The 16,659-nt window shown below is 46.3% G+C and overlaps 1 protein-coding gene across 1 annotated transcript; it reads left to right on the top strand.

Annotated features, from left to right (window-relative positions):
* Positions 1–2,245: 2,245 nt before the first annotated feature.
* Positions 2,246–16,306, top strand: LOC137562239 (uncharacterized). Its single transcript, XM_068273570.1, has 16 exons — positions 2,246–2,327; positions 7,757–7,807; positions 7,890–7,940; positions 8,065–8,080; positions 8,894–8,924; positions 9,052–9,082; positions 9,748–9,766; positions 11,463–11,528; positions 12,344–12,397; positions 12,794–12,838; positions 13,802–13,867; positions 13,957–13,995; positions 14,786–14,815; positions 15,006–15,233; positions 15,613–15,702; positions 16,206–16,306. The coding sequence occupies exons 1-16, from the start codon at positions 2,246–2,248 to the stop codon at positions 16,267–16,269; spliced, it is 963 nt and encodes a 320-aa protein (XP_068129671.1). The 3' UTR covers positions 16,270–16,306.
* The last annotated feature ends 353 nt before the right edge of the window (positions 16,307–16,659 follow it).

The following is a 16,659-nucleotide window of genomic DNA, read 5'->3' as shown; positions in this document are numbered from 1 at the left end:
GACAAGATCTGCTGACACAGTGTAGCTGCATCCACAGCCATCTAGCACACACAGGTAAGTGTGTGCTGCATATGACAAGTAGGGATGCTCATTCCGATTCAGCGGAATGGAAATTTCCGATTGGAAATCACATTTTCGCATCGGAATGCGGTACATGGAAATAAGTGTGTGGAATTCGTCGGGAATCGTGGAAATTTTCGCTGTACCGATAATCGGTAATTTTAAGGCAATCGGAAGACTCGGGATGAATCAGCCAATGAGAGGATGAGGATTTGTATTGCGGTAAGCGGTCGCTGGAATTTCTGCGGAAGTTCATGGAACCAATAGTTGGTAATTTTAAGCCAATCAGAAGACTCAGCATGAATCAGCTAATCAGAGACTGAGGATTTGCAGTGCGATAAGCGGTAGCGGAAATTTCCACGGAAATCCGCCATACTAGTTGGTAATTTTAAGCCAATCAGAATCGGAATAAATAAGCCAATCAGAGAATGAGGATTTGTAGTGCAGTAAGCGGTAGGCAGGATTTTCCATGGAAATTGGAATACCAACGGAATACTGCCAAATACCGTTGGAATACAGCGGTAGTGGAAATCTGCATTGGCGGAATTTCCGCGGAATCGGAAATTAGCAATTCCGACCATCCCTAATGCAAAGAATAATTAAATACAGGCTTTTATTATCAGACGGATAGAAGGCAATTGGGCAGGCTTATGAACACAAGTGCATGCAAAATAGAGGGGAAAGTGAAACAATGTGTGTGCTGCTTTTTTCTAAGAAGATAAATCTTCTCAAATTAACTTTGATTCAGATGTTAAAGGGACTCCGAGCTCACGAAAAAAAGAAAAGTTGTACTCACCAGGGGCTTTCTCCAGCCCAGTGCTGGTCGGGAGGTCCCACGCCGGCGTCCTGGCTCCTCTCCTTCTCCCCGCTCCGGTATAGCTGACAGGCCGCAGCCCGGGCGACACTCGGTGGAGTGTCGGGCTGCAGCTTCCGCGTATGACGCGGATTACGTCACACGCCGGCCGCCTCGCGTCATCACGGCGGCCGGCGTGAAAGTACTGCGCATGCGCGATTAAAGCGCGCATGCGCAGTACTTTCACGCCGGCCGCCGTGATGACGCGAGGCGGCCGCCGTGTGACGTAATCCGCGTCATACGCGGAAGCTGCAGCCCGACACTCCACCGAGTGTCGCCCGGGCTGCGGCCTGTCAGCTATACCGGAGCGGGGAGAAGGAGAGGAGCCAGGACGCCGGCGTGGGACCTCCCGACCAGCACTGGGCTGGAGAAAGCCCCTGGTGAGTACAACTTTTCTTTTTTTCGTGAGCTCGGAGTCCCTTTAAGTCCTGAGTAGGTGTGCTTATATAGTATATTTGTTCTCTCTTCTTAAAAGCCTTGTTGTACTTTTATGCATTCCTGATTTTCTTAAAGAGGCACTATTAGCAATAACATGCCCCCCAAAGAAAATACATATGTAAGTAGATAAATACTTCCTCTACTTACATAACAGATGTATTGTACTGTCCTCGGTTTCCATCCATATAATTTTAGATCATAAATAAAGGGACATTCTCTTCATGGCAGGGGCCATCTTGCTTCCTCCGGGTATATCCCCCCCCCCCCCCCCCCCCGCACTCCCCTCCTCCCCGCACTTATTCTAAGCACAGCGGAGAGGAAAAGCTGCAGCTGGCTAAGACTCACCTAATAATAGATCCAAGCGCTGCAGTTCCCCCCTATACTCTCTGCACTACCACCGGCGGCAGTGCAGAGAGTATGGGGGGAACTGCAGCGCCTGGGAACATTATTCCTGGAGTCTGTGCGCTGCCTTTATCCTTCCCCAAAGTTCTGTTCGGGGAAGAAGGAGAATGCGGCGGGCGGCAGAAGGGTAGGAGGGGGGGCGCGGACATCACACTGGAGGAGGGGGGCAGAGGACAGTGACAGGAGATAGCCTCTGGCCCCCCTCCGTGCGCTCTTACAGCGGCTACAACCGCCGCAGACAAGGGGAGAGCAGGCGGCCAATCGCAGAGCAGAGAGGTGATTGACAGAGGCTTTAGCCAATCAGCCTGCCTGTCATTTCTGTTCTGCGGCCTTGCATCCTGCAGACATGGGGAGAGAAAAACCTCCTAGGAAAAAAAGTAAGAATGATTTTAACTATTTGTATTGCCTTATTAGCATCCTGTTTGCACGAGGGTCGGAATTGAGGGTGTAGCGGTGGCTCCGGCAGGGCCGCTAGGCCTGCTAGAGACTGACATGGCCCGTGCAGGCGACAGAGCGAAGGGAGAGCCACTTCCGGAACGGGTGGCCTGTGCATCTTCAGCAGAGGCCTCCCGCGGTGACTGCAGTGCCAGACTAGGCGAGTCAGGCCGGGGTCACTGTGTTTGTGCGGGGGGTGCAGCACTTCCTCTGATACCGGGAGAGTGCAGGGGGCTCAGAGCCGGATTAAGGCTAAATGGGGCCCTAAGCAAAGTAACTGATTTGGGCCCCCCCATCATGTCGTAATAGAATCAGAAGATGCAGCTGCACAGCAATATGCCGCACACACCGGGCAGCCGAGCTACTGGTTGCTATGGGCAACAGCACGCTTTCCTCTGTGGGTGCACAATGCAGGGAATAGCAGCGGCAAAATGCAGAGTGAGAGATGAATGGCTGGGACATTTGCACTCAGGGGCTGGGGCACCCCTGTGAAGAGGGCGCCAGATATCACAGCAGCAGCACTTTCCCCCTGCATCTCCAGCCTGGCAATAGCAGAAAGCTCTGGACACCGCCAAACCGGAAGCCGTTCCCCAGACAGAATTACATAACCACTCCCACCACCGAACAACCAATTTCCTCCCAAACTAGACAGCCACCATGCAGCCTCCACCCCAGTGAATACGATAGTCCAGCAGAGAAGGCAGCCGCAGTGGGGGAGAAAGACAGCACCAGATGAATCACATTCACCTATTGCGATCCAAGCAATAGAGGTCCCGTCATCCGGAGCCCATCTGTCTCCTCTAGAGTGCTGCCGCTCTGTTACTACTACTATTACTACTTCCTACTTCCTGTCTGATCTGAGAATCAGGAAGTTCAGAGCGAGCGGCTGCACTGTAGAAGAGACAGATGGGTTTCAGATGACGGGATCTCTATCGCTTGGATCATGGATAGGTGAGTGAGCGTTTGCCGTCTGCTGCTATCATTCTTGCTGCAGCTGTGGTTCTCTGTGGGAAGGGAGGGTGGAGTGGGCAGCGGCAGAGCGCACAGTAGCAGGAGGGGGACCTAGGAGGAGAGCCTGGCTCTGAAGACAATCAGCAGCGCATGGCATCATTTGACAAGACAAGACAAATAACATTTATATCGCGCTTTTCTCCTGGTGGACTCAAAGCGCCAGAGCTGCAGCCACTAGGACGCGCCCTATAGGCAGTAGCAGTGTTAGAGAGACTTGCCTACGGTCTCCTACTGAATAGGTGCTGGCTTACTGAACAGGCAGAGCTGAGATTCGAACCCTGGTCTCCTGTGTCAGCGGCAGAGCCCTTAAAGGGACTCCAAGCAATGCCTGTGGATATGCCTTTAAGCATACCCACAATTGATTCATTACATCCTCACACCTACCAGCATGATGTTTGTAATTATATCCCCCTGGGTTCCTTATATTTCATTGCATTGTGCTGAATCGAGCTGCCAACTTTGGAGAAAAGTCATCCTGTGGCCGTGATTTCGATCGCGAAAATATCGAAAACTAAAAGGCATAGAGCAGCTGTTTATATATCATTGGAAAGAGGAGAAAAAGAGCTTTAAAATGATATGCATCTTTCCATAGTTACTGCACTGCTCAGAGTCCCTTTAACCATTATACTATCCAGCCACCGCTGACTTTGGAGAAAAGTTGTCCTGTGGCCGCGATTTCGATCGCGAAAATATCGAAAACTAAAAGGCATAGAGCAGCTGTTTATATATCATTGGAAAGAGGAGAAAGAGAGCTTTAAAATGATATGAATCTTTCCATAGTTACTGCACTGCTCAGAGTCCCTTTAACCATTATACCTTCCAGCCATCGCTGACTTTGGAGAAAAGTCGTCCTGTGGCCGCGATTTCAATCGCGAAAATATCGAAAACTAAAAGGCATAGAGCAGCCGTTTATATATCATTGGAAAGAGGAGAAAGAGAGCTTTAAAATGATATGCATCTTTCCATAGTTACTGCACTGCTCAGAGTCCCTTTAACCATTATACCATCCAGCCACTGCTGACAGGATGGCAAGGGCTGGTTTATGTGCTGATGGGGCCCCTTTGACTCTGAATGGGGCCCCAAGCGACTGCTTTTGTTGCCTGGTCTGTAATCAGGCCCTGAGGGGGCTGGTAATGTGTGTGAGATATCCGCATCTAGTGTGCGGATGTAGTAAGTCTCACGAGTGTAGGTGGGCACACTCTTCTACCCCCCCTCCCTTGCCTATACAGGACAGAACATTGACCAAGCCCATGTGCTGCAGGCGGTTTCAGCTGAAGCTTTTATAGAGTTGGTTTGATGTAAGAGTTAAAACCTGTCATTATTTGAGAGCATCTTGGACCAAAATCTAGTGGTGTTAATAGTTATGTTACAGCAACATTTGTAGTCAACTGTCATGACAGATTGCTTAAAATAAGTGTTGGTATATGTATGTATTTCCTCATGCCTCTGGGTGCCCTTCGCTAATCTGTCACCTGCCATCTCCCTCCCTTATCATAGCAGGTCTGTACTGCACTCATTCACAGCTCTGCCATCCCAAGCAATCACCACATTTCCATTTCTGCTAAGTTAAAAACTATACTGAAGGAGGTGCAGGTGGAATATGAAAACTAGTAAGGCTATCTGCACTATCTGGCTATTTCAATTTCTAATCCTATACTATAAAACCCCTGTGTCGCTGCGTCCAGCATTTGTCCCTGTTATTTGCTACTGCGCATGTGCGCAGTAACGGACACGGACAGCTGGACGGGAACAGGGAGCAAGGGGGGGGGGAGCGGTTGCATGTGTGCGCGCAGGGGGTGCGGGCGTGGTGGGAGCGTGCATGCGCACTGACTGGCGGCGACAGAAAAACAGACCTAGAGCCCGTTTTTAAACGGGCTTTTAGGTCCACTAGTTTATTATAAAATGAAACCCCTTTTTCTTTTCTTAGTAATCTGATTTGTGCAATACACTAGTACACAAAACACCCCGCGTTCCCCAGAATTTGGGATTCCCTCCGCACAGGCTGCTTCTGCCTATGCATTACCAACACCCTGACACCTCACCCCCCTCCCTCATGTACATTGCTGTAATCTTCAGACATGATCTGTAGCCAGATACCAGCAGGGGTAGGGGTCCCAGCAAAAATGGAAAAAGTGGTGCGGGTAGCGGGGCTGTGGGTGTGGGTATCATATTCACCAGAAAGCGGGTTTTGGGTCGGGTGCTGGTCGTGAGTCTGAAAAATCGGACCCGCGCAGCCCTCTAGTGCAGGAATCACCTGATGTGATCACACAGTGCAAGGATAGCATATGGAGCTGCTATATTGCACTTTATGGTAGATATGAAGTTGGGATTTGCTGGGCTTATACTGAATGTGGATTGTGCTGTTATTTATCTGATATACAGAGGTGTAGCAATAGTTATAGGCACAGCAGCTGCTTTGGGGCCTAGGAGGTAAGGGGGCACCGGAGATGAGAGGGGCCTATGTGTCCTGTAACTCCATCAGCACACACTTGTATGTAAAGCAAGTGGCAGGACTCAGGCAGTGAGGACAGGATGTGTGCAGTGCTGGAGGTGAGGAAGCCAATGGGTACTTCTTGAGCCTGTAGGGAAGCTGTGTTGAGTATTGCAGCTGTACATCTCTGTGTCTCCCCTTGCTGTATGTGACCGGCTACTGCCTCCTCCAATCATATCCTTTTATCTGTCTTTCCACTACAAACACTGATGTCACGCCTGTAGTCATATGTGTGTCTGTATAGACTTGCTGAGGACTGTCCTTTAACTGTCTCCTTTCCATTTACAGACGTATCTACAAATCCTGAGACCTACAGAAGACTACTGTGCGACTAGCGACTGCTGTGAGTATTGCAGTGATATTAACCACTTCACACCTGGACCTCCTTCCTCCTATGGACAGTTGACATTTTAGCTATGCCCCTATTTCATAGCTCCCAACTGTCCCTTTTTCGGAGGGACAGTACCTTTTTGGGAGCCCTGTCCCTCTGTCCCTTTTTCACCCTCATTTGTCCCTCTTTCAGGACTTTGTCCCTCTTTCTATATAAATATGTATATTAATATGCTAAAAATGTGTTTAATTGACTCTAAACTTTATTTCCATCCTTTGAATCGATATATTAATAATTTTAAAATGTTACTATGAAGGAAAATTAACCAGGATAGAAAGGACCAGTGTGGTTTAAATTATAAAACAACATATTTTTCTTATCAAATCTTTATGGTATGTGTGACTAGGGGCGTGGTGGGGGTGTGACAAGGGGTGTGGCAGGGGCGTGGCTTAAGTATCCCTTTTTCTCATCTCAAAAAGTTGGGAGGTATGCTATTTAATAAGATGTAACTTTATCATTACTTATGACACCTGAAAGTGGCCATACATTAGGTGTCAGGGCGGCCGATTGACCATATGTTTCAATTGTTATAATAGGTTTGATTAACGCGGCAACCAATTTTGGTCACATGTATCGATTGGACAGGCTGTAGATGTAGGGCCAATTTGCTTGATCGAGTGTGCGACGGCAGTGGTGTGCAATATCGGGACAAGCGACAAATGCAATGGAAGCTCTGGCACTGGCCCCCAATGTAAAATGCGCCCCCAGTACCCGATGCAGTATACTTTACCTGTCCGCTGGCTCTGTGTTACACGCGCCCCACGTGATTGCCGGCGTAACGTGGGTACGTGGAATGGATCTGATCACCGGTCCGTTTTCACTCTGCTGCCACTCCGTTTCCGTTCTGCTGCTTACATTCCATTTCCACCCCCCTCCCCTTACTCCCACCCTTAGGCCTCTTGCACACTGCAAGCGATTCAGATTCCGCTTTTTAATCTGTTTTTACTTCTGATTCAGATTCAGATTTGCAGTTTTCTCCCTGCACACTGCAAATCGGTATCTGAATCTGATGTAAAAACAGATTAAAAAGCGGAATCTGAATCTGAATCGCTTGCAGTGTGCAAGAGGCCTTAAAGTGTATTTTTCTGTTTAGAACACTCCATTTCTTCACTAGTGTGAAGAAACATTACGTTTTCTCATAGCCCCCAATGCAGTGCTTCAGCTTCCGTTTCCGTTTCACTGGGCTCATCGGTCCGGATAAATTGGTACAGCAGGAAACTTGCGGTCCACTCAGCGGATCATGCGGAACGGATCCCTTTGAATGGACGGATGTGAACGGATCCATAGGTTAACATTGGATCCAATCCCATCCGTTACGATCCATTCACTTCCGATCCAGGAACAGACTGTTTTTTTAACTGTAATGTGAGCCAGGCCTTACTGCTACACTGTATGGTGATGACAGGCTAATTCTCTGCAATGACCACACATCTCCAGCTAGTCCTGCCAATCACAGGGAACTTAGACCCCTTTTCTGTCCTCTTTTCTTGTATTACTGTTATTATTATTGTATAAGGAATGTTATCCCACTATATTACCCAGTCTGCCACTGAGGCCTGATATATTTTGACCTGTGTTTTATTGTGCATTGGAAAATGTTATTACATCACTGTGGCTGATGTGACGTCATACAGACCATGTGATCTTAAAGTTTCTTTTATTCTTTTCTCTACAGAATTATGGCTGATTTTGAGGACCCAAAGACTTCGAGCCCTCCATCCATGTCGTGAGTATTTCCATATGCTGTTCAGTAACCCTCCTGTAACATTAGCAATAGCTAATAACATCTTGCTTTCTTTCTTATATAGGGAGTTTCCAATCCGCACAGTGGATCATTCGGCCACTAGCCTGCAAATTGTGTAAGTATATCAATACATGTGCAGCATCTCACCAATAGTGTCTTTATATAGAGGTAATAGATTGATGTCCATATAGAGGGGCGGTAACTGGTGAATTTACTTTCCTGTTTTTTTTCTCTTATAGACATTGATATGGACATGTGAGTATAACCATGGGCGGTGCACAAATACTACCTAATACTGCTATGGGGGGTGCACGAAGGCTGCCTAATACTACTATGGGGGTGCACAAAGGCTACCTAATACTACTATGGGGTCGCACAAATGCTACCTAACACTACAATGGGGGTGCATAAAGGCTACCTAACACTACTATGGCGGGTACATGAAGGCTACCTAATACTACTATGGGGGGTGCACAAAGACTACCTAATACTACTATGGGGGTGCATAAAGGCTACCTATGAGAGTTGCATGAAGTCTGTCTAATACTATTATAGGATTGCACAAAGACCATCTAAGACTACTATAAGGGGTGTACAAGGGCTACATAATACTACTATTGAGGGTGTACAAAGTCTACATAATACTGCCATGGGGGATGTAGAAAGGCTACCTATTACTACTATAAGGGATGTACAAAGGCTACCTAAAACTACCATGGAGGAGGGGGGTGCACAAAGGCTGCCTAATACTACTATGGGCGGGGGGGGGAGGCGCATAAAAAGGTTACCTAATACAACTATCTGGGCATTAAGAGTGGGCCCAAAAATGACTTAATACTACTATCGGGGTGGACGGACCCAAAAGCTTCGTAATTATTATTTGGGGAATGATAAGGGGGCACAAGTGCTACTTAATGCTGCTACCTGGGAGGAGGGCTGTAACAAGAGGGCACAGAACCTACCTAATACTATCTGGGGTGGGGGGTGATGGAGGGCCCCAGAGATATTGCTATTTGTGTTATTTTACTCTTCCTGTATCTGACACAGTTTTTCTTTCTCCCATTACAGTGAAGACCGTGAGATTTCTGACAGTGACTCGGTAAGTACACCTGATATGGCATGTGAGGAATGGATGGAATATAATTGAATGGATTGAATATAATGTATGTACTGTATATGTATAACATGAAATACTAATTTGTGTCTTTCCACTTTTCTCTTTTCAGTCTGATTTTGAAAATGGCGGCTACCTGGACTGTACGTATGAGTGTTATAAATACATGGATGTACAATTGTACACACACAGGACCAGCAGCGGTAATTGCAGAGCTGCAATTGGAGTATGATAGTTTACTCACATCTGCCATCTATACTGAGGAGGGGGCTACCTAATACTGGAGTCACATTTGATATCTATACTAAGGAGGGGGCTAACTAATACTGGGGGCACATCTGCTATCTATACTGAGGAGGGGGTTACATACAACTGGGGACGCATCTGCTATCTATATTGAGGAGGGGGGGCTACCTAATACTGGGGGGACATCTGCTATCTATACTAAGGAGGGTGCTACCTAATACTGGGGGCACATCTGCTATCTATACTGAGGAGGGGGGAAACCTAATACTGGGGGCACATCTGCTATCTATACTGAGGAGGGGGGCTCCCTAATACTGGGGACACATCTGCTATCTATACTGAGGAGGGGGTTACATAATACTGGAGGCACATCTGGCTACCTATGCTGGGGGAAAGGGGGGTTGCTTTTTATACTGCAGGTGCATTTCTAAGATTTCTTACCTATACTGGGGTGAGCACAATTGGATGGGGGGACCTTTTCCATGCCCTGGTGATGACAATCGTCTACTCTGTGCCTGATATTTCTGGACAATCTCACTAATGTTCTCTCTTTTATTTTCAGCATTGGAAAGAGACGAACTGTAAGTCATTTTTCTTTGTCTACAAAGCCTACAGGTTCAACTCGAAAAATTAGAATATCGTTCAAAAGTTAATTTATGTCAGTAATTCAACTTAAAATGTTAAACTAATATATGAAATGGACCCATTATATGCAAAGCAAGATATTTCAAACCGTTATTTGTTATTAGTTTGATGATTATCGCTTACAGTTTATGAAAACCCCAAAATCAAATTCTCAGACCATTAGAATATTGTGAAAATGTTCCATATTCTAGGGGCTCAGAGTGTCAGACTCTAATCAGCTAATTAATGCATCTCATATTACAAAAAAATACGATAGATGCTTTAGTAAATTCTCTCTTTGTAGAAATGAGCTATAATAATCTGACAGCAAAAACTGACTCAAATTGAAGTCATTCAATAATTTTTAGCAAAAGTTTATTAAAAAAAATCAGTTATATTCAATTAAATTTGATAAAAAAAATGAAAAGTGTAGTTTATTGTTCTGTAAATCAAAGTTAGTTTTGGCAATAATACATGCCAAAGATTCGTTTTGCTGCAGAATTTAACTTGTTAGCATCCATCCTGTTACTTCAATCTACAAAAGGATTTTCCCAAAGTCAGGGCTGGGGACCCACTAAGTGCACTTTGGCAGTGCATGCCGATCACCAGCGATTGGCTAAGCACTTTGCCAGCGGTTCTCGATACGGGTGATCCCACCACCAGCAGTTTGGTAATGATCCTGGAGTGATCACGTCAGTGGCCACAGTAGCCAAAACGTGGTTGTTTCGGGAAAATGTGGCACTTTTGCGATTATGCAAATCATGGGCACTTTGCACTTCCACAAAGCACCCACATTGGGCCCCGGCACTTAGTAAATGTTAAAAATAAATAAATCATTGTCACATATTTGTAAATAATTGGTATGTGGATCTCCTAAAATTTCATCTAGACCCCTAACCACCAGCAGGTGATGAGCATTATAGCCTGAAAACAAGCCTTTCCTTAGAATTCCAGCAATGCCTGCTCCCATACCCCTGAGGACAGGTGCAGTGCTGGACAGGAAGAGGTGTGGGATCCCCTTTTATATAGCCGTAAGAATAGGCGTTAGACCCACAGGGAGAATTGTTTGAAAAAATAAGCTTAGCAGCTGTCACATTATCATAGACTACCGATAGCAGTTTTCTCACCACCACTCAGGCTTGTTCAAATCCGGTCCGGGAGACATCCGGATAGTTGCTATATATCACCCAGTAAGGCTTTGCGGAGGGGGGGCTCAATCTTACCTGTATGACGTTTTCTTCGGTCCGTCCCTGGCGCCTCCCATGAAGCGCTCCAAGTGCCGCATGCGCCGGTCACGTAACTACAAACACTTCCTCCTTCCAGGTTGAAGGTGGAAGTGTTTGTAGTCACGTGACCGGCTCATGCGGCACTTGGAGCGCTTCGTAGGAGGCGCCAGGGATGGACTGAAGCACACGTCATGCAGGTAAGATTGACCCCCCCCCCCCCCCCCCCGCACAGCTTTATTGGGAGATATCCGGATAGCAACTATCCGGATGTCTCCCGGACCAGATTTGAGCAAGCCTGCCTTCACTGACTTGCGTTCCCGTACTGTTCAGAAGGTGGAAGGATTGCTGTTGTAGATGTTTAAAACATGTCAGAGTCCCATTTCAAGCAAACATAACTCATTATTCTCTCTTTCATCTCTTCTCTTAGGTACCTTGCAACTCGTTTGGCTTCTGCCCTCTTTATCAGGGACATCCTGTTGGAACCAAGTGTTGAGTGAGTATCACATCCACCATTCACTTATTGTTTATAAAATGTTTTTACTGTATGTGTAATGTTATTGTGGGAAGGTGAGCATATGGAGGGACTAGTATGGCTTGTTTTGCATTTCGCTTGCGTATTAATGTGTTTGCGTTTTGCACATAAAAATCGCATATGCGTTTTTGTGTGTTTTGTATGCTTTTTCTTTATATGCGTTTTATGCTAATCACTAGGAAGTCAACAGGAAGCTGAAATACTTAAAACTTGTTTAAAAAAAAAAAAAAGAAAAACACACATAAAGAAATGCATAGAAAACACAATAACAAGCTAAACCTCTGCGTCACCATGGCATACATTAGGTGCCTTTTAGATGCGATTGCAATGTGATCCACAAGCAGATCAGAAAGTGCATAGTCTGCACTATCTGATGTTTTCATCCATGCTTTGCAATTCACCATGGAATCGCAATGCAGGGTTGCACGCATTTTGCAGCATTTGCGGTGCGATTCCATTTATTAATTATGAATAAAATCACAATGGCAGCAGCCAGCAGGGAAAGTCACAGAGCGGGACAGTGCCGTGCCTCGCGGTGGCCACCTGCATTGCCTGCAGCACTGAATGGAAACAAAGCCTCACACTTCTCAGCAATTGGAATAGTAATTGTGAGAACATAGAAATGATTTATTGGGGAAATAGGAGGGCACTAATTCTTCTTCATCACACATCACTTCATTACAGAGGTCACTAATATTGCTCAGATCTGGCTATATACAGATGTGTTATGATAATATGATGGCTCATGTAACCATTCTATCTCCTGTATTCCTTAGGATTGGACTGGCCATCGTGCAGAACCGCCTGACCAGAGACCATGGGCCGATGCCGTAAGTATTTTATTAGTGTTATTTATTGCATTTATATAGCACCAACATATTACACAGCGCTGTACAATAAATTAGGTTGCAGACATTGATAATAGGGGTTACAGACAACACAATACAGGGAATAAGCAATAAGACACACAATGCCAGATCAGGCACTAGAGTAATAGTCCAAGTAATGCAAGTTCATGTAAATCGATGAGTAAGATGCAGTTGGTTGTCAGATATGTGTGCAGTCAGATGGGTGAGGGACACACACAGGCAATACTTGTAAGATGCAGTTGGTTGTCAGATATGTGTGCAGTCAGATGGGCAAAACACACACAGGCAATACTTGTAAGATGTGTTTGGTTGTCTTTTACTAGTATGCTGAGATCATGTCTGCTTTATTCCCTGCAGATCATATGAAGACATGGAGAACCCAACAACTGAGAACCTGTGGGGGTAAGTATTACCGGGGGTAAGTATTACCACTGACCAATCAGCTCTCTGATACATTTTATAGTCAACAGAGTGTCCAATCACCTACCTGTTCTACATGACATTGTATAGCCATGGAGATATACAGGGATGGTGTAAAAGAGACCCACTAATAATCCTACCTAATAAAGAATCCTACCTAATAAAGAACAAGTGTCCTTGTGTCAGTGCTTTGTGCTACTGCGCATGCCCTGCACTGACAGCGTTGGGACAGGACAAAGGATGGGCCAGGAGGTGGGCCTCTGAGCCGATGTAGGGGACAGCCGTGTCACACGGCTGTCCCCAGTACAGCGCTTCTGTAGATCGCAGCGCTGTATGGGTAATTAGACGGTGATTTTGCCGTCTAAGAGTCTCCCGAGTGGCAATCACCCACCAAGCAGGAGATGCGCGCGCAGCCTGCGCGCAGCCTCCTGCAAAACGGAGCCCCAGGACTTTATGCCTATCGGCATTAGGCGGTCCTGGGGCTGCCACCGCGGCCACGCCTATCGGAGTGACACAGACGGCTAGTAGTTAAACTCTTTTTATGTGCATATCCAAGCACATTATACAATAGTGTACTGCTTCTCCTACTACTATCTCTTGGATATGGCGAATGAAATGTTGTATTAAATTTGTGGGGGTAGTTTTAAATAAAAAGAGATTTGAAAAAAGCCCTAACTCGGGTACGCCCCCTACCTGCCATTCTCAGCAGGTCAGCTTGTCTATGCAATCCTCTCATGTATCGGTGGCACTGATGACTAAAGTGTGGACATGTGTCCATGGTCAGATAGATGGGGGGTATGAAGGTAACTGTGACTTACACCATTCCAGCCACCAGCCGCTTATCCGGACTCCTTACCATTCTTGAGTTGCTGTGTAAGTATTACCTTTGAGTTTAATCATCAATAACAGCCAAAGTAACGCCTCGCCCTTTGTCTTATTTCCTAGGATCATCACTGCCGTGGCTGCCGACATCATATTCGGCATGGAGATGCACCCGGTGCCCCCCCTCACGTGAGTATTACCTGAATCTTATAGTATGACCTGCTTTATATTGCTGTACAATGATTGTAACCTCATTTTACATTTGTTTCCTCTTATAGGGATGATGAGGAAGATGCTTGGATGAAAGTGGTGAAGAGGTAAGTATTACCATATACACAATACACAGCAATACACAAGCAGCTCCACTATTTCCCCCATTAGCACTGGGGATGGCAGTCACACCTCTTTCCTTTGGGCCCTCAGTGATACAAGGAGGTATTTAGGTAGGGATTGCCCAGGTGCAGTGGTGTAGCTAGACATTATGGGGCCCCATAGCAATGTAGGCATTCGTGAGAAATGCCACCTACCTCTCCCCTATGGATATGAGGTAACTGGGAGATTTGCATTCACATGTGATCTACACTGCATATAGTCTATGGGCACTTAGATGAAATCACAGGGTGGAGGAACACAAGAAAGTTGGTGAATACATCAAGTACCACCTGGGCCCCCTTTACTCCAGGGCCCCATATAGCTGCTATGACTATTGCTACGCCCTTGCCTAGGTGTTATATTGGGGTCTTCCATGACTGAAAGGGGTCTCCCCAAGCCCCTCTAGTGGTGAACATTAGTATTCACAGTCCATCAATTCAGACTTTACCTTACTGCAGAACTGCATTAGAAAAAAGTGCCTTTGTTAAGCCTTTCCAATACTTTTCCCCAATCACCCCCCCCCCCCCCAGCAGCTCGTTATTATTTCCTGGGTGCTGGGAGGGGGACACGGGTGATCGGGGAAAGGACTGGTGGGGGTGGTCCGGAGGGTCTATAGCTCCTTGCACTAGAGGAAGGAGGTGACTTAGCATCAGCACAGTGTTATATGTTGGCGCTATATAATTCCAATAAATAATAAAAATATTCATTCCTGTTATTTCTTGTCATTTTTTGCAGGATCCGAGACAACTACACCGAGGATCCAATGTAAGTACTTTATTAGCCAAACAGGTAAATGGAAGCGCTGAACCGTAAGTACTTGCAAGAGTCTTTACATATACGGTATGTATCTCCTTGCTGTTTCTTGAGAATAAACATATTACAAGCTATGTCTTCCTTCCTTAGCCCTACAACGTATTTACTGTGAAACTAAAAGTTCTCTTTCACTTTTTTGCAGTTGCGTCCAGCCACCACCGCCAGCTGCGGAGGAGATCCAGCCACCAGCTGCGGAGGAGATCCAGCCACCAGCTGCGGAGGAGATCCAGCCACCAGCTGCGGAGGAGATCCAGCCACCAGCTGCGGAGGAGATCCAGCCACCAGCTGCGGAGGAGATCCAGCCACCAGCTGCGGAGGAGATCCAGCCACCAGCTGCGGAGGAGATCCAGCCACCAGCTGCGGAGGACCGGTAAGTAATTCTCCAATACTTGCTACTAATGATTATGGACTTTGATGGTTAGTTTATAAAATGGAGTCAGGTGTAGAATAACAGGGGAGCCAATCAGAAGATATTAGAGAAATGCATATAATTCCAGCTTGCATGCAAATTTCATGCAACTTGGAATTTTGTAAATCAAATGTTCTTCCTGTCATTTTTGATTTTTTCCAATTCCAAGCTGCATACCATTTCTATCAAATTTGCATGCAAGAATAATTAGCATCTTATTTAGCATCTGTTGTCCATGCATGGGATCTGCCCACCAGCTGGTTATACAGGATACGAATTGTATTATATCCATCAAATATTTCCACAACCTTTCTTACACTTACCTGTTTCCCTTTTCCAGGCCACCCACTCCAGGACCATCAGAGGGGCCACCACCAGAGGACCCACCGGCAGAGCCAACACCAGCTCCTCGGAGGACTCTGAGAGCAAGGTAAGCTGTCCTGTACCATGTCTATAGGTGTGGCCACCTGTAACGCTTCCTATAGGTTCCCTTCTTGTGAGGTTTTAATGTATTGCTTATGATTGCCCATCCATCCTATCACCCCCACCTCAGTTCTACCTTCCCAGTCTGCTTCTGTACAGTACACAGTGGGGCTCCTATAGCAAAGTGCATGCCAAAGAGCAACCCTGACCACTACTGATCAGTGTGGAGAGTGGTCACTGAGAAGATGCAACCAGCGCGGATGAAGGCGGGAACACTGGAGCAACAGAATAACGGAGGAGTGCAGCAGCCTGCAGAATAGAAAGAAAGCCCCTGATTTCAGATACACTTATACACACATCATCCTGCGCTCTGTACCCACTGAAGGAACTGATGTAACTTTTATAGGCTCTGGAAAGTTATTGGAGTAGTCAGCTTTGTATCTGGGGCATATTCCTGCCACTTGTCCTTATTCCCTCATGTGACGCGGCCTTTATTCTTTTTTTTTTCAGACTCGCCAGGGCTTGGAGACGGGTGAGAGGCTTCCTAACCTGCAGTGCCAACAGGACAGCCTAGGTAAGTATACTGTGCCTCCTCGGTAAGTATACTGTTTTAGTTAGGGGGAAATGGGGGGGGGGATGGAAGGGGGGCAGTTAGTTAAAAAAAAGAAATACAAAAAAAATAAAAAAAATAAAAACACAAAAAAATTAGCATTGTTAAGTGTGTGTGTGTGTGTGTGTGTGTGTGTGTGTGTGTGGGGGGGGGGGGGGGGTGGGTGGGATTGGGGGGGGGGGTTAGTTTAAAAACAAAAATACAAAAGGGGGGGGAGGGGAGAAACAACCATCCAAAAAGAGATAAAATACTGAAATATATAGCTATAGGAAGGAGGAGGTGGGGGAGGGAATCAGAATTCCTAGGCAATTCTCGGGAGAGCTGATCCAGGGATTCGTCTGATTGCCATTTGGA

Source organism: Hyperolius riggenbachi, chromosome 3 (assembly GCF_040937935.1).
Source record: "Hyperolius riggenbachi isolate aHypRig1 chromosome 3, aHypRig1.pri, whole genome shotgun sequence".
Classification (NCBI taxonomy): domain Eukaryota; kingdom Metazoa; phylum Chordata; class Amphibia; order Anura; family Hyperoliidae; genus Hyperolius; species Hyperolius riggenbachi.
This window is presented reverse-complemented; position numbering and strand designations above follow the sequence as displayed.